Here is an 18,360-nt window from a genome sequence, read left to right as displayed (position 1 = left end):
GCATAATACATTGATGTAACTTCAAAACACCCATATATATAATGTATATTATATTAATACCATGTTGGGACATTCCCCAGGGTACAGCACTGCTGAACAGCTGTGTCCCCCTCAATATTCCAGCCTGGGATGCCTTTTATACTGCTTTGCTGTGGGAACAACCACTCCTGGCCAGTAACCATACAGCCTCTAGCATGCAAAATCCCATTGTGACATTCCCAGCTATATTACATTAATGCTTTGTCTAGCCACTTATGAATTAGATGCAGGGCAACACCAGCATATTCCCAGCCCCAGACCTTTCCCCAGAAATGTGCTTTTTGTACTGGCAGCACCTCCTGGACAATACAAGCTCATACAAAGTCTTGTCATTTCATCAACTGAAAATTATATGCCCAGACTGTTATCTCAAACGGAGGTTCCCAAACACTTCAATCCAAACCCACACGGGTTTAGATAAAACAATAAAAAGTGTATGAACTACAGAAAGAAAGATTTTTAAGTGATCACAAGTGATGAGGCATAAAAGTCAAATTGATTACAAAGAAAATAACAGGATAAAACTGAAGGACATAACTTCACACCGTGTAGAGGGCAAGCACAGAAGTTTATTACGTACAGCGCTGACAGTGTTACCTTGCTTATTAGGCTTAGAGACACTGTTAATCGATTACAATGGAATATATGGATTTTCCATGGGCGGGGGAAAGTGACAGGGTAGGCAGTTCCACAACCATGGATGGGTCTAGCAGCAAGACATGATAGCACAGTAGCCAATGGTCAAAGGTTACATAATGTCTCTGCCCACGGTTTTAAATTGACAGATTAACATTTAATTAGTACTTTAATCAATGTATTAGTATAAAATATATGTTGAATTTTGATTTGGGATTCATAGGAATGAAGTAGCTTCTTTGATTGTTCAACAGATACATATCTGGGGGTAAAAGCAAAGAAACAGTGAGAGTATATGGCAATAAAGATTCTTTTAAGTTGTTTGTTTGTGTTTTAAGGCAGGCATTGGTTCCTGGGAAAGGGAGGTGGGAGGAGGCCATATTTTATACTGACATGCTTGAACCTTTTATAAACTCAAGGTTGGATGTGTGGGAAGAACATCTCCCTACAGAAGAAACTAACACAACAGAAACGGGGCTTCTTTGTTCTATTTGCAACTTTGAATAAGACACAATTATTGCACCCCAACATTTGGCGTTTTGCTCACCAAGCATATCTTAGGAAAAGCAAGGTTATTTTTGGTTATTTTGCTTTCTCTTAGCTATTGCTAGGCCTGTGACCTCTTGACTAAACTCTGGACTTTGGGCCTGTACACAAATCCATATACCAAGTTATTAATTAGCAATGGATTTTAACCCTTCAAAAACGAAAGTTAATAACTAACTTAACAAGCTAAAGAGTGGTAGCCGTGTTAGTCTGTATCAGCAAAAACAACGAGGGGTCCTTGTGGCACCTTAGAGACTAACAAATTTATTTGGGCACAAGCTTTTGTGGGCTAGAACGCACATCCTCAGATGCATGGAGCAGAAAATACAGGAGCCCGTATAAATACGTGAAAAGATGGGAGTTGCCTTACCAAGTGTGAGGTCAGTCTAACAAGACAATTCAATTAAGAGCAGGATACCAAGAGAGGAAAAATAACTTCTGTAGTGGTAATGAGAGTGGCCCATTTCAAGCAGTTGACAAGAATGACCAGGGAGCTTGAAGTGTTTTCCTACTCGTCTTTGAATGTTATAATTCCTGATGTCAGATTTGTGTCCATTTCTTTTGCGTAGAGACTGTCCAATTTGGCCAATGCATGTGGCAGAGGGGCATTGCTGGCACGTGATGGCATATATCACATTGGTAGATGTGCAGGTGAAGAAGCCCCTGGCGTGGCTGATGTGATTAGGCCCTATGATGATGTCCCTTGAATAGATATGTGGACAGAGTTGGCATCGGGGACTACAAGCCATCAGGAATAGCATCCCCGCTATTATCAAGGCAAACCTGGTGGCTGAACTTTGTGACTTTGTCCTCACCCACAACTATTTCAGATTTGGGGACAATTTATACCTTCAAGTCAGTGGAACTGCTGTGTGTACCCGCATGGCCCCACAGTATGCCAACATTTTTATGGCTGACTTAGGGGACGAGAGCTGCAGAAGCGTTGTTCTAACGCCCCTACTCTACTTATGCTACATTGATGACATCATCATCATCATCTGGATCCATGGGAAGGAGGCCCTTGAGGAATTCCACCAGGATTTCAACAATTTCCACCCCACCATCAACCTGAGCCTGGACCAGTCCACACAAGAGGTCCACTTCCTAGACGCTACAGTGCAAATAAGCGATGGTCACACAAACACCATCCTATACCGGAAATCTCCTGACCGCTATACTTACCCACATGCCTCCAGCTTTCATCCAGACCACATCACGCGTCATTGTCTACAGCCAAGCTCTAAGATATAAACACATTTGCTCTGATCCCTCAGACAGAGACAAACACCTACAGGATCTCTGTCAAGCTTTCTTAAAACTAAAATACCCACCTGGTGAAGTGAAGAAACAGATTGACAGAGGCAGAAGGGTACCCAGAAATCACCTACTCCAAAATTGGCCCAACAAGGAAAGTAACAGAACGCCATTAGCTGTCACCTACAGCCCCCAACTAAAACCTCTCCAGCGCATCATCAAGGTTCTACACCCTATCTTGAAGGACGATCCCTCACTCTCACAGACCTTGGGAAACAGGCCAGTCATCGCTTACAGACAGCCCCTCAACCTGAAGCAAATACTCACCAGCAACTACACACTACACAACAGAAACACCAACCCAGGAACCAAACCCTGCAACAAACCCTGGTGCCAACTCTGTCCACATATCTATTCAAGGGACACCATGATAGGACCTAACCACATCAGCCACACCATCAGGGGCTTGTTCACCTGCACATCTACCAATGTGATATATGTCATCATGTGATAGCAATGCCCCTCTGCCATGTACATTGGTCAAACTGGACAGTCTCTCTGCAAAAGAATAAATGGGTACATCTGACATCAGGAATTATAACATTCAAAAACCAGTAGGAGAACACTTCAATCTCCCTGGTCACTCAGACCTAAAAATGGAGTCTGGCAATTCTTCAACAAAAAACCTTCAAAAACAATGTGAAACTGCAGAACTGGAATTAATTTGCAAACTGGACACCATCAGATTAGGTTTAGGTTTGTAATGACCCAACCACTTCCAGTCTTTATTCAGGCCTAATTTCCGCCAGACTAATTTCCCCTGACTGTTACTCACACCTTCTTGTCAACTGTTTGAAATGGGCCTCTCTCATTACCAGTACAAAAGTTATTTTTCTTCCCTTGGTATCTTGCTGTTAATTGAATTGTCTTGTTAGACTGACCTCACACTTGGTAAGGCAACTCCCATCTTTTCACGTATTTATACGGGCTCCTGTATTTTCTGCTCCGTGCATCTGATGATGTGCGTTCTAGCCCACAAAAGCTTGTGCCCAAATAAATTTGTTAGTCTCTAAGGTGCCACAAAGACTCCTTGTTGTTTTAACAAGCTAAGTGAACTTAAAAGCAAGAAGGGTTCTCTCACCATAGGCTTACAGCAAACTGGCTAGATTGCTTTAGCCAGGATCTGCCTTCTAGTTCAATGGTGTTTCCTTTCCTTTTCACCTGTTGTAGCTGCCGTGAGTAGTGATGAAGGGAGAGGGGTAACTCTGTTGTGTGTGTCCTCTAATACCCTTCTCCCGTCTTTGAGGATTATCTCCGTCTGGGGTTCAGGTGATAGCCAGTCTGGTTACCGAGACCTCCAACAGTTTTATTGTCAATATGTGAAGTTCTTGCTCAGACCCTTCTTCTTGCCAAAGAATGGCTGCTTAACTAGGAGATTATGCTGATATGTGGCCAGGGCATCAATGTGTCTTTTGTCTCTGAAAAACTGGTTTGGGCCTGCTTTTCTGACTCTGGAGCATGTTACAGCAGTCTTGTACAGTAGAATCTAAAAACTTTACATACAATAATCAGCATAGTATGAATTTTCAAATGATACCTCACAAGGCATACTTTTTACAAAATTTTTTATAGTTAAGGCTACATTTTAGTCACAGGTATTTTTAGTAAAAACCATGAACAGGTCACGGGCAGCAAACAAAAACATGGCCTATGGCCTTGACCTGTCCATGACTTCTATTATATACCCCTAACTAAAACTTGGGCTGGGGGACTGCAGGTGCTCTGTGGGAGTGGCCCAGGACCCCTGCCAGTGCAGCGCAGGGGGAGGGGGGAGGGTTGGCAGGCTCCCTACCTGGGTCTGTGTGTCCCTGCAGCTCCTTGGGGGAGGAAAGGCCAGGGGGGCTCCCTGTTCTGCCCCTGCCACAAGCTCCAGCTCTGCAGCTCTTCTTGGCTGGGAACTGCAACCAATGGGAGCTGTGGGGGTGGTGCCTGTAAGCACAGGCAGTGCACGGAGTCATAGAATATCAGGGTTGGAAGGGACCTCAGGAGGTCATCTAGTCCAACCCCCTGCTCAAAGCAGGACCAATCCCCAATTTTTGCCCCAATCCCTAAATGGCCCCCTCAAGGATTGAACTCACAACCCTGGATTTAGCAGGCCAATGCTCAAACCACTGAGCTATCCTCCCTGACTATCCCCTGGCCCCTCTGCCTAGGAGCTGCAGGAACAGGCCAGTTGCTTCCAGGGAACCCCCTGGAGGTAAATACCACCCTACAGCCCAACCCCTTAGCCCTCTCCCTCACCCAAACCGCCCCAGCAGTGGCCAGTGCTGCTGGCCCAAGGGATGCCTGATCTGCTCGGGCAGCCCTAGAGCTAGCCACACCAGCTGCTGCAGAAGTCACAAAGTCATGGAATCTGTGACAGATACAGCCTTAATCATAGTCTAGTAAAAATGGTGTACATAATGGTATGGACTATCACAGATGTGCATAACTGTTAATGTGGTGTGTACTATGCCTAACATATACATGTTGGCTGACAGTGGTCATCTTGAGGGTGCCCCTTTAGGTCCCAGGCCTCCAGCTGTCACCTCTGTGTGGACAGAGGTCTGTCCCCCTCTCCCTCTATACCAAAGATTTGGTATAGTTCCCCTGCCATTCACAGTGGTTCTTAGTCCAACACCTACAGCTCACTTTCCCTTGGGGTTACCAGTGACCAGCTAATTTTAGAACAAACGCATTGTTTTATTTTCTCTGTAAATAGTCTACCTGTATGCTAGCTTACCAGCCATCACCCATCTTCCACAGGGAGGCCCTGGCCAGTTCCAGTCCTTCACACCCCTCCAAGAGGATTTTACCCTCTTAGGTACAATCTTGTCAGGTTGTTGTTTTTAAATCAGAAAGAGGGCTGTGGCTCAGTTGAGTCTGACCCTTTATTCTTAAAGCTTTTTGTTTGCTAGGCCTCTTGAGCCCAGTCTGAACCAGTACATGCAATTCAGCAGGTAGTACTTCCTTGGAGTTGTTTACTTGTCCTGAGATCTAATTACTGCCACCTCCCAGCCAATTTTCTTGGGGGAAGCTTGGAAACCTTGCTGATAGACTGATACATATAACCTTTATACATAGAAAAGTTTGATGAGTCCCAGACCACATCAGTCTCTTAAAGTTTCTATGCTTCCAGGGTCTTGCATGTCACAGACTGTTCAAAGTAACATTTCCCCTTCAGCAACTACTAGTGGTAGATCCTTCTAGTTGGAGCAGGATACATACTATTTCATCAACGAGAGCAGGGACACAACTCCTCAGACCTTACAGAAAAAGGGAAGTTGAGGACTTGGGCTGGCTTTGCTATGGTAAGTGGGAATAAGTGTTAGGAGTTTAGTAAACTGTAGGTGGGGAACAGGAAGAGGAGAATCAAATCAACTTCAAATTTGTAAACTCGTGTTACGTAGGAGTGAATACTGGCTCACAGGGTCATGTGCATGTTTTACAATCCAAAGCATGAAGGGCCTGAATCTGGCTTTTGGGTGTTTAAACAACACAACAAAAAATTGAAACTGCCACTCCGATCATTTTGTGAAGTGTTCTATCCCTCTGTCTTGGTCCATGTGCTCGAGGGCAGGGACAGCCTTTCTGTTTGGCACACTCCTAGTGCCCAGTGTTTTCATTTAAGGCTTACTTAACTTTTAGTTTTGAGTTCCTTCCTGTTCAGCAATATCACTCGTCAGACATATACCTCCTACTGTATTTAAACAAGCAAGGAATGAAAGTGTGTGTGTGTGTGAAAAAGAGGTTTAGAACATAAGACAATGGACAACAAAACCACTACTGCAAAGTCAGTTGGCTGTGAAACCAAGGACAGGAAGATGTGTCTTGGGCCAGAATTTGGAAAAAATCAAGTCAGTCTAACAAAGTAGCGACTGACAAAGTCTTAGTTAAGGCAGCTAACCAATGGGTTAAAAAAAAAATTCATAGCTGGAGGAATATGTTAATCGCAAAAGAACAAACACCTCCCTGGATTCAGGTAGTATATGGCCTGTTGTCAAATGAGGAACATGAAAAGTGTAGCAGCAAAGGCCTGTTTTGTTACTGTAAAGACTGAGAATGCCTGGAAAAGGGGGCTGGACATAGTACTTTGGTAAGATAGTTTCTCAAGATTTTACTGAAGACAATAGGACTCACTGCCCGCACTCAAAAAAGGGGGAACTAAAGGAGGTTAAAACCACTGCACTGTATATACACAAATGTACTACTTTTTTTTGAAAGATTAACTTTATTGTACATTCTGACTATATACACAAGTCTTACACAATTGAATTATATATTAAAAAATTCAGGTGGCCTCCCTCCTCAGTAATTACTGTATAAAAGCAGTATCATTTTTTTAGCTCTTCATTCACTTCTTTCCATATTTCCTTCTCTAATTTTGAAGTATTGTATTCTCGGAGCATATCAAACTGTATCCAGGGCATGCTCCATTTTTGTGCTTCTTTCATCATTTCTTTAGGTAGTTCAAAGTGGATTCCTTGAATGTTAAATTTTGGTCGTTCCCAACGTTTTGTCCAGGGCCTAGGTTTCATTTTCACCTTCAGCTAGGATTGGAAACAAGTAAAGAATACATAAAATACAAGTCTGCATAGAACTTTGACTTTTTTTGCATGAGGATGCATTTTCAACTTGGCCCTACTTGTCTTTTTGCTCTAAAAGAAAGCAATACCAAGTTTGACTGTAAGATCAGCTCTAAAGAGCTACTGATCAGTTCTGTTTGGAAAACTGAAATTTATTCCTGAAGAAACGTAGTCATTTCATGCCTATGTGCACAACTATTCTATAGACAAGGCTCATCTATTTTCAGTCCACTTTTGAACCCCACTGCTGATCAAAGTTAGATGTGGTCTTATCTCACATAACTTGTTTTTCCTTTTCAGTAGCAGGGCTGTTAGTCCTTAGTTTACTATCATAATCATTTAAAATATTCCCTCCCCCTTTGAACTATTAATTGTACTGGACAGTTAAAAACAAACAGTCATCCACCCTCCATCATCCTCAAGATCACATGTTCACACTTAAGGTCAAACTTCCAATATGGAATTTTTTCCTGACACCCTCTATTTTGGTTTGCCCCTGCAGTCTATTAATGCCTTTTTGTACTGAGTAGCCCTAACCACTACACTGGCCCACTAGACACAGGCATATGCAGGCCATGCTGCTTTTAGCCTAGTTATAAACATTAAAAGTATAACATAAAACAAAGTAGATCGGTATTAAACTCAGAAGATGGTGATTTCTCTAATAGATGGTACCATATATGGCACAGTACAGGATCTGCCATAATAGACATTGCATACTTGAATTGGGATGGTATATGTATCCCACTACCTTCTACAAGTCTTCCTAAGCTAACGAAGAGGGTAAGTGATTTATTTAAGTCTTTTGGAAAGAAATGATCTACTTTACATCCACTAAATTTCTACCCTCAGCATGACAATAAGCTGTTGTCCACTAGCATTCCCCCCTCGTAATTTTACACACAGATTCTCCTAAGAAAGGATGACAATTTAGTATTCAAATAGTTCCAGGGATGTCAGGCAGGCATCTAAGTCCCATCTACAGAACACACACAACGTGGAGATGCTTTTTCCATATAATCCCCTGCATGTGCCTCAACTCTGACCTAGAGAGCCCCCTCTCGAAGAAGTTTTATTTTTCATGTCCATCAATCCTTGTTCTCTGTTAAAATAACCATAAAGGATGCTGGATAGTTCAACTGCATTGTGGATGATTATTCACTATAAAAACAGAGTAAGACCAAACTTGTTTTCCATGTGACACCTGATAACAGTTCAGTGGCCTTAGAGGGCTAGATTCAAGCTAACACATTATATATGAAGCATTTATATTTTATTACAATCACTTGAATCACCTCCTCACTTTCCCACCAAACTTCTATCACACCAGACTCATACCTGGTTTACAGGAACTTCATCATTAGCTGAATGGGGCACAGGTTTCATGTTAACATCAAAAGTACTATATTCAGGAAGAGCATCCCGTAAATACATCAGGTTGTCATCCAGTCTCTTCTCCAACTTCAAAACCTTGATCTCCCGGATTCGAGGATTGTACAGTTCATAGCAAAACTCAACACCTTAAGACGACAAACAATTATTTAACTTGTAGCTGAGAATCAGGGGCCATAAGTAACCTAGTCTGGGTTTGATATATTGCAGTTTAGTGTTTCAGATCCTTGTATTAATCAAGGACAGTGTTTTGTTACGTTTTGGGTCCATTTTTTGAATACAGTGTTGTATACATTACTCTTTTACAAAGAAATTAAAGTCTGTGGACTAGACTAGCTCAAGAGGCAGAGGCACTTATAAGTATAGAATTTAAGAGGGAGCCACAAGCATGGATTTTAAATTTCTCAATGTATTTTGGGTACAATGGCGATTCACTTGTGATATATTTATTTAAGCAAAATAAGGAATGCCTAATTCCTGCTTATATTTAGAGTAATGCAGACAAAGCAACGCCTGTACTGCCCTACAATGGCTTTAAAGTGCACCAGAAAGGAGGTGTGTGATGCAGCAGGCTGCTACATTGGTCTTCCATTATGGAGACCTAGAGTCAAATGTAGCTTAGGTTAGAAATGAGGTGATGTAGGACTGATATGAGACAAGTGAGAATCAAGATTAAGCTCTATGGGGCATAGACTTTATCACTCTGTTTGCACAGTGCCTAGCACAATGGTACTTCACTCTTGGTTGGGCCCTAGCTGCTATAACAAAACAATGTTTTTTGTAAGGCTGTTAGAATAATATTAAAATCCAGCTACTACAAAGTTAGTTCATAAATGAAGTTAGTAGATGTATTACTTTTGACCAAAGTTGAAACATGAGATTAGCCCAGGCATACCAGATTTTTAAGCAGCTGAGATATACTGTACACTAAGGTCTCACTACATCTTGCAGTGCATCTTGTTTTTAAAAAACAAACAAACAAACAAACAGCAGTATGCAAAATGATGATTTTCCTTTAATACTCTAATACCATCCCAATTGCAAACAAGATTCCTATAATATACCATTTCATATACAGCATCTCCTCCATTTAATAGTCCTAATGTAAGAATGAAAGCTGTACGAAGACATACCCTGCCCTTCTATAATATTCCGAAGCACAAAGGTAGCACCAAGTCCTTTTCCTCCTCTTTGAATGCAAATTCCGACAAAATGGCTGGTTTTGTCACTGGCATATGGATCTGCTGTGGTAACGGAAAGGATGCTTCCTGTCCAAAGGAGAGACTAGTCAGTAAATCATTCCTGGAACATGGAGACGGAGTCAGATTTTAAGTGCAGACATTAATAGACACACTCAAATAAATTAATCTTTCTAAGAAACAGACTGAATTTACAAAATGTAGGCTTAAATATTTATATAAAATATAACATTTCTTTGCCTTTAAAGATTAAATCACATCATTAACGCTATTTACTTGTGTCTATAAACAGGAAAATTATAGACAAATGTTTCTTGGACCACATGCACACTGCAGTGTTTAGGTTGTAAGCAATGCATAGAGAATGTCTGCATCCAGAACACTAACCTGTGTTTTCATTGAGTTCAAATGGCAATACTTCTATTAATCATATATTCTTTTAATTGAGCCTACACTGTCCATTAAATTTGGCAGCAGAAAATAGTAACATTGTTGTAAAGCTATGCCAATAATATATATCAGGGGTAGGCAACCTCTGGCACGTGAGCTGATTTTCAGTGGCACTCATACTGCCCGGGTCCTGGCCACTGGTCCGGGGGGCTCTGCATTTTAATTTAATTTTAAATGAAGCTTCTTAAACATTTTAAAAACCTTATTTACTTTACACACAACAATAGTTTAAGTTATATATTATAGACTTATAGAAAGAGACCTTCTAAAAAAGTTAAAATGTATTACTGGCATGTGAAACCTTAAATTAGAGTGAATAAATGAAGACTCGGCACACCACTTCTGAAAGGTTGCTGACTCCTGATATATATATATTTTTTACTATATCAATGACCAATACTGGAAAAGTTATTAAAAATCCCAATGCTGTTAACTGACCAACATAGAACTCTGGAATGTTGAGCACTTTTCGCCTCCGTATCATGTCAGTTCTTTCAATATAGAATTTAAGAGGATTTGTTCTCCCTCTGGGGGGAATAAATTCAGGACTCAAGAACCTGTGGGGAAGTCAAAACCTTTATGAGTAAAGACAGAAGTAACTTGTATTAAAACCTACAACTTACCAAAGTACTGAAGTAAAAATATTTGGTTTACACATGAAAGACCTCTGTTATTCATGTGTGCAAGTTGCCTTCACACTGACATAAATAGCAGTTTTTGCAATTCCTGATTTGAGTGCTCCAAGTTTCTTTCAATGAGAAGATATGTAGTTTGTATTCAGATATTTTGCAGCTACAAGTACCTACAGTATTCACTGGCCTTTTGAGTGCGTGATAATTTTCTATTATTTATCACTTTTGTCATTGCTATCACTTTTGAGCATTAGAACTATGGACAAGGAGAATTAGTAATGGAATCTTTCATGGTTCAATTTAACCCATGTTAGCAGTGAGTACTTAAAATTGGATGGCTCATGGCTGAATAGTATTGTGCGTGAAACAAGTTGTAGGAGGTCTCTTTTGCTCCTAGTAGATGGGAGCCCAGAAGACACACCATGAGTGAGATTTTCACCCCCCCTCCTTTACATGAGATAATGGGGCCAGAAATGCATAGAGGGACTATAAAAACCCTGGATCTGGCTGGAATTGCTCGACACAGAAAATTAGGAAGACAGATGGAGGTGGTCCTCTGAGGACTGCTTCACAAACCCTTTTGTAGGGGCATGGCTATGCAGTGGAAGCACAGCACACAAAACAGCAGAGATTCTGGTCAGTGCTGCTGTCCACAGGATAGCCCAGGGAGGCTACCATAACTTTGCCTCAAAGGGCTGCTCTGGACCCCAAAGGGCAGAAAATGTGGTTTAACTGGAGGGGAGGAGGGCAAATCCCTCTTGGCTGCAAGTTCTAGGAAGTGCAGCACAGAATCTTACCCCTTATGAAGACAGTTTCAAGTAATGAAAACCCTTAGCAGTCTGAGATGACTATCCAAGAGCTGAACGGATATGGAAAGGGCAGATGGACTGGATGCTCTCACAGGTGTCAAAGTTCTGATTCTAAGAAACTCTCCCCAGTCCTAGGCTGATTATACACTAGGCTTCTTTGGGAAATCTCCCAATGTTGCACTACCACCAACAGTGCAGAAACATTTTAATCATTGTCACCTAATGTTGCCCAGAGCAGGTTAGGTGATACAATAATAGAAACACTTGTGCCCTTTTACACTAGCGTTCTCACTGAGGATACCAGCACCAGTGGCAGCAACATTTTATAGCAGAAGAGCCAGAATCATAATCCAGGTCTCTCAACTTCCAGTCACGGGTACTTTCTCCTTATGACAGACTGTTGTACTGAAGATACATATGTATTTAATATAATGAAGCTCAACAAAAGATTACCCAGACTTGCATGTATGTTTACAACTACATAGTGATTCATGGATAAGTCAATTTTTGTAGATGCAAGTCACAGGGAAAGGTATTTTAAGCCCATTTTTTGACAAATTGGCTCTGCTTGCTTAACAGATGTTTACTTTACTTTGCATAATGGTGCTTAGTAGATTTCAGGAAGTGCTCATATAATTAATAACTCAACTGAAGACTATGGAAGGGAGTAGCAACTTTTAAGAAGTGTAACTATACACTGTGCTAAGCAACAGAGTATCCTACCTTCTCTCTGCTACCTCTTTATGTTTGTCAACAACAACTGGCTTTGGAGGTGGCTGAAATTTTGCAGGTTCTCCATTGTTAGCCCTCAGAAGTCCAGAGGAAGAGAACCACCCTTCAAAAGACAGAAACAAGATGGTGCTGAAAATAAACCAATTTCAACCAGGAGTAAAAGCAACGCCCATAACAAGCATGCATACAATTATAATGTGAGCAACTGTCAACCCTTCAAAATACTGTGTGTGTATAAACATTCACAGTGTGCTTCCTCTGTTCCTCCAGTACCATCTTAAGGCAATAGTAAAAGAGCATGTCTTCCTTTGTTAGATGCTCATATGATAGAAGAAAAAAGAAAAGGAGTACTTGTGGCACCTTAGAGACTAACCAGTTTATTTGAGCATGAGCTTTCGTGAGCTACAGCTCACTTCATCGGATGCATAGCATATTGTGGAAACTGTAGAAGACATTATATACACACAGAGACCATGAAACAAAACTTCCTCCCACCCCACTGTCCTGCTCGTAACAGCTTATCTAAAGTGATCATCAAGGAGGGCCATTTCCAGCACAAATCCAGGTTCTCTCACCACCACCACCCCCCCCCCCACACACACACCCCCCTCCAAAAACCACACACACAAACTCACTCTCCTGCTGGCAATAGCTCATCTTACAATGTGCACAGCAATAATCCAAGTTTAACCAGAACGTCTTGGGGGGGGGGTTGTAGGAAAAAAACAAGGGGAGATAGGCTACCTTGCATAATGACTTAGCCACTCCCAGTCTCTAGTCAAGCCCAAATTAATAGTATCCAATTTGCAAATGAATTCCAATTCAGCAGTTTCTCGCTGGAGTCTGGATTTGAAGTTTTTTTGCTTTAAGATAGCGACCCTCATGTCTGTGATTGCGTGACCAGAGAGATTGAAGTGTTCTCCGACTGGTTTATGAATGTTATAATTCTTAACATCTGATTTGTGTCCATTTATTCTTTTACGTAGAGACTGTCCAGTTTGACCAATGTACATGGCAGAGGGGCATTGCTGGCACATGATGGCATATATCACATTGGTAGATGTGCAGGTGAACGAGCCTCTGATAGTGTGGCTGATGTTGTTAGGCCCTGTGATGGTGTTCCCTGAATAGATATGTGGGCACAGTTGGCAACGGGCTTTGTTGCAAGGATAGGTTCCTGGGTTAGTGGTTCTGTTGTGTGGTATGTGGTTGTTGGTGAGTATTCGCTTCAGGTTGGGGGGCTGTCTGTAGGCAAGGACTGGCCTTTCTCCCAAGATTTGTGAGAGTGTTGGGTCATCCTTCAGGATAGGTTGTAGATCCTTAATAATGCGTTGGAGGGGTTTTAGTTGGGGGCTGAAGGTGACGGCTAGTGGCGTTCTGTTATTTTCTTTGTTAGGCCTGTCCTGTAGTAGGTGACTTCTGGGAACTCTTCTGGCTCTATCAATCTGTTTCTTCACTTCCGCAGGTGGGTATTGTAGTTGTAAGAATGCTTGATAGAGATCTTGTAGGTGTTTGTCTCTGTCTGAGGGGTTGGAGCAAATGCGGTTGTATCGCAGAGCTTGGCTGTAGACGATGGATCGTGTGGTGTGGTCAGGGTGAAAGCTGGAGGCATGTAGGTAGGAATAGCGGTCAGTAGGTTTCCGGTATAGGGTGGTGTTTATGTGACCATCGTTTATTAGCACTGTAGTGTCCAGGAAGTGGATCTCTTGTGTGGACTGGACCAGGCTGAGGTTGATGGTGGGATGGAAATTGTTGAAATCATGGTGGAATTCCTCAAGGGCTTCTTTTCCATGGGTCCAGATGATGAAGATGTCATCAATATAGCGCAAGTAAAGTAGGGGCGTTAGGGGACGAGAGCTGAGGAAGCGTTGTTCTAAATCATCCATAAAAATGTTGGCATACTGTGGGGCCATGCGGGTACCCATAGCAGTGCCGCTGATCTGAAGGTATACATTGTCCCCAAATGTAAAATAGTTATGGGTAAGGACAAAGTCACAAAGTTCAGCCACTAGGTTAGCCGTGACATTATCGGGGATAGTGTTCTTGATGGCTTGTAGTCCATCTTTGTGTGGAATGTTGGTGTAGAGGGCTTCTACATCCATAGTGGCCAGGATGGTGTTATCAGGAAGATCACCAATGGATTGTAGTTTCCTCAGGAAGTCAGTGGTGTCTCGAAGGTAGCTGGGAGTGCTGGTAGCGTAGGGCCTGAGGAGTGAGTCTACATAGCCGGACAATCCTGCTGTCAGGGTGCCAATGCCTGAGATGATGGGGCGCCCAGGATTTCCAGGTTTATGGATCTTGGGTAGTAGATAGAATATCCCAGGTCGGGGTTCCAGGGGTGTGTCTGTTCGGATTTGATCTAATAAACGATGGTCACATCAACACCACCCTATACCGGAAACCTACTGACCGCTATTCCTACCTACATGCCTCCAGCTTTCACCCTGACCACACCACACGATCCATCGTCTACAGCCAAGCTCTGCGATACAACCGCATTTGCTCCAACCCCTCAGACAGAGACAAACACCTACAAGATCTCTATCAAGCATTCTTACAACTACAATACCCACCTGCGGAAGTGAAGAAACAGATTGATAGAGCCAGAAGAGTTCCCAGAAGTCACCTACTACAGGACAGGCCTAACAAAGAAAATAACAGAACGCCACTAGCCGTCACCTTCAGCCCCCAACTAAAACCCCTCCAACGCATTATTAAGGATCTACAACCTATCCTGAAGGATGACCCAACACTCTCACAAATCTTGGGAGAAAGGCCAGTCCTTGCCTACAGACAGCCCCCCAACCTGAAGCGAATACTCACCAACAACCACATACCACACAACAGAACCACTAACCCAGGAACCTATCCTTGCAACAAAGCCCGTTGCCAACTGTGCCCACATATCTATTCAGGGAACACCATCACAGGGCCTAACAACATCAGCCACACTATCAGAGGCTCGTTCACCTGCACATCTACCAATGTGATATATGCCATCATGTGCCAGCAATGCCCCTCTGCCATGTACATTGGTCAAACTGGACAGTCTCTACGTAAAAGAATAAATGGACACAAATCAGATGTTAAGAATTATAACATTCATAAACCAGTCGGAGAACACTTCAATCTCTCTGGTCACGCAATCACAGACATGAGGGTCGCTATCTTAAAGCAAAAAAACTTCAAATCCAGACTCCAGCGAGAAACTGCTGAATTGGAATTCATTTGCAAATTGGATACTATTAATTTGGGCTTGACTAGAGACTGGGAGTGGCTAAGTCATTATGCAAGGTAGCCTATCTCCCCTTGTTTTTTTCCTACAACCCCCCCCCCCCCCCCCAAGACGTTCTGGTTAAACTTGGATTATTGCTGTGCACATTGTAAGATGAGCTATTGCCAGCAGGAGAGTGAGTTTGTGTGTGTGGTTTTTGGAGGGGTGTGTGTGTGTGTGGGGGGGTGGTGGTGGTGGTGAGAAAACCTGGATTAGTGCTGGAAATGACCCACCTTGATTATCATGCGCATTATAAAGAGAGGTTTCAAAGAGGGATGGGCTATTACCAGCAGGAGAGTGAGTTTGTATGTGTGTCTGTGGGGGGGGGGGGGGGGGGAGGGGAGAGAAAGGGTGAGAGAACCTGGATTTGTGCTGGAAATGGCCCTCCTTGATGATCACTTTAGATAAGCTGTTACGAGCAGGACAGTGGGGTGGGAGGAAGTTTTGTTTCATGGTCTCTGTGTGTATATAATGTCTTCTGCAGTTTCCACAATATGCTATGCATCCGATGAAGTGAGCTGTAGCTCACGAGAGCTCATGCTCAAATAAACTGGTTAGTCTCTAAGGTGCCACAAGTACTCCTTTTCTTTTTTCTTTTTACGAATACAGACTAACACGGCTGTTACTCTGAAACATATGATAGAAGGAAACTGTGAGAAGCTAATTCAAGAAGTTTTAGATCAGTCAAAAGGAGATTAAGAAAAATGATATATTTCTTCTTCTGGTTTAAGCATCACATTTTAGAACAGTTATCAGATGACTTTACTCAAGCAGTTATTGCTACAATATTTTCCAAGTTAAGACTAAACTCATCTAAATCTATTTTTAACCTACAGACTTTCTCCTCAGTGATTTGCAGAAGTCTCAGGTACTTTTATGTTTCACTACTATTTGAACATTGCAAAAGGACTTATTACTGCACTATTACACTGGAAGTACAAAAATATTCTTCCATGCCTTGATCCTCCAAGATCTGTGCAGAGCTCACCGCAAGATCAGACCCGTAGAAAAAAAAAAAGTGATGAATATAATAGTAGGGAATAAAAGTACAGCTCTCCTCACTCACAGTCCTGGACCAGAACCACAACCATCCTTCCTCTTAACAGATCTCTGCAACCTGAAAACTAGGGTAATCTATACCATCATCAATTTGGAAAGAAGTGTTTGAGAGGCTTTTTACGGAGAGAAAATGAGCCCAAGGACACTGCATGAGGATGTAACTAACCCGAAGCAATGTCATCAGGTGCGACACACATTCCAGGGCCACAGAAAGCACTTCCCTCCCAAAGGGGGGGGGGGGGAGGAGAGGCTTGAAGCAGGGATCCCGGCAGCACCCCGCAAAGGAGGCAGTGAAGGGCACAGCAATCCAGGCAGCCCCTCCCATAAACGGGACACTGATGGGGGAGCGGGGACCCAGGCAGCCCCCCCTTCCCCGACAAAGGGGGCAGCGGCAGGGCAAAGGGAGCAGGGACCCAGGCAGCCCCTCCCATAAAGGGAACACTGATGGGGGAGCGGGGACCCAGGCAGCCCCCCCTTCCCCGACAAAGGGGGCAGTGGCAGGGCAAAGGGAGCAGGGACCCAGGCAGCCCCTCCCATAAAGGGAACACTGATGGGGGAGCGGGGACCCAGGCAGCCCCCCCTTCCCCGACAAAGGGGGCAGTGGCAGGGCAAAGGGAGCAGGGACCCAGATACCTCCCCACAAAGGGGTAGTGGCCGGGTGATGGGGGAGCAGGGACCCAGGCAGCCCCTCCACAAAAGGGGCAGTGGCGGGGAAAGCGGAGACAGGACCCAGGCAGGCCCGCCCCGGGCAGGGGGACGGTGACGGGAGAGCGGGGCGGCAGGGACCCGGGCAGGGCAGGCCCGGCTTCCCCCCGCGACGGGGGCAGTGACGAGGAGGAGGGACCCAAGTTCCGCTCCGGTTCCTTACGGTAGCGCGCAGCGGACCGGGCGGTGGACGCCTTAGCGAAGGCCCTCACGCCCGCCTGCTCCAGGAGCCTCCCGCAGGCGGCGGCCATAACGGCTCCAGCTAACGTCCCCGGCGCCTACACGCGCGCGCCCACAAGCCCCCGCGTCGCTACGGCCAGCGCAGCGTCCCAAACTGCCCGCGAAAGCGGAACGAGGCTTCAGGGCGGGCGGGGCCCTGCCTCGGAGGCGGGGCTGGTTTCTGAATGGGGGGGGAGGGCAGCTGGAGGCGGGGCAGAGCGCGCCAGGCTCCCGCGCTGACCCGCCGGCCGAAGGCGAGGGGCTGATGGGAGACGGGGCAGCCCTGGGGGGGACCCCCGTGCGGGGTGAGACCCCCGGCGGGGCATGCCCGGGCGGGGCGGTCGGGAGCCCCCACAGTCGCTTTCAGGGGCGGCAGGTGTGTGTCACTTTTGGGGGGGGCGAGGCTAAGTCCCACCTCCCCACCCTGTAAACCGATGTATCGTTTTAAGAATAACGTAAAAAGGGACTGGAAACAGGAAGCGTTTAACAGTTTCCCTGTATTGCACAATATCACTATTAACTAAGAATATCGACCTTATTAATACTCTTTGGAATACAGAAACAACCAAGCCCTCTTGGCTCAATAACCCTTGAAAGCAAATACTTTCTAAAATTAAAACAAAGATGGCCCCTTCTTTCGCAGCGTTCTTCAGGCGGCAGCAAACTCTTTTCGTCAGTGTTTGGTTCTTGAAATGAAGTCATCCGGGAGACTTGCAATGTCTAGTTCAGAGGTAGAGTTCTTATGTAAGCAGAGTCAGGATGAGCCGGAGCCCTGACCTCTGGTGGTGA

General features: G+C 44.2%; 1 protein-coding gene across 1 annotated transcript; it reads right to left on the bottom strand.

Annotated features, from left to right (window-relative positions):
- Positions 1 to 6,791: 6,791 nt before the first annotated feature.
- Positions 6,792 to 17,669, bottom strand: MRPL19 (mitochondrial ribosomal protein L19). Its single transcript, XM_074946789.1, has 6 exons — positions 17,516 to 17,669; positions 12,306 to 12,417; positions 10,580 to 10,698; positions 9,626 to 9,760; positions 8,439 to 8,620; positions 6,792 to 7,064 (listed from the first exon to the last, which is right to left on the bottom strand). The coding sequence occupies exons 1-6, from the start codon at positions 17,601 to 17,603 to the stop codon at positions 6,849 to 6,851; spliced, it is 852 nt and encodes a 283-aa protein (XP_074802890.1). The 5' UTR covers positions 17,604 to 17,669; the 3' UTR covers positions 6,792 to 6,848.
- Positions 17,670 to 18,360: the final 691 nt, after the last annotated feature.

Source organism: Natator depressus, chromosome 3 (genome assembly GCF_965152275.1).
Source record: "Natator depressus isolate rNatDep1 chromosome 3, rNatDep2.hap1, whole genome shotgun sequence".
NCBI lineage: Eukaryota > Metazoa > Chordata > Testudines > Cheloniidae > Natator > Natator depressus.
This window is presented reverse-complemented; position numbering and strand designations above follow the sequence as displayed.

Bases quoted from the DNA above. Each gene is read 5' to 3' on its own strand.
- MRPL19 (XM_074946789.1), bottom strand. From the start codon at position 17,603: ATGGCCGCCGCCTGCGGGAGGCTCCTGGAGCAGGCGGGCGTGAGGGCC. The intron at 12,418-17,515 runs GTAAGGAACCGG...TGTCTTTTGAAG, and splicing joins CCGGTCCGCTGCGCGCTACC to GGTGGTTCTCTTCCTCTGGA. The intron at 10,699-12,305 runs GTAGGATACTCT...ACTTCCCCACAG, and splicing joins AAAGAGGTAGCAGAGAGAAG to GTTCTTGAGTCCTGAATTTA.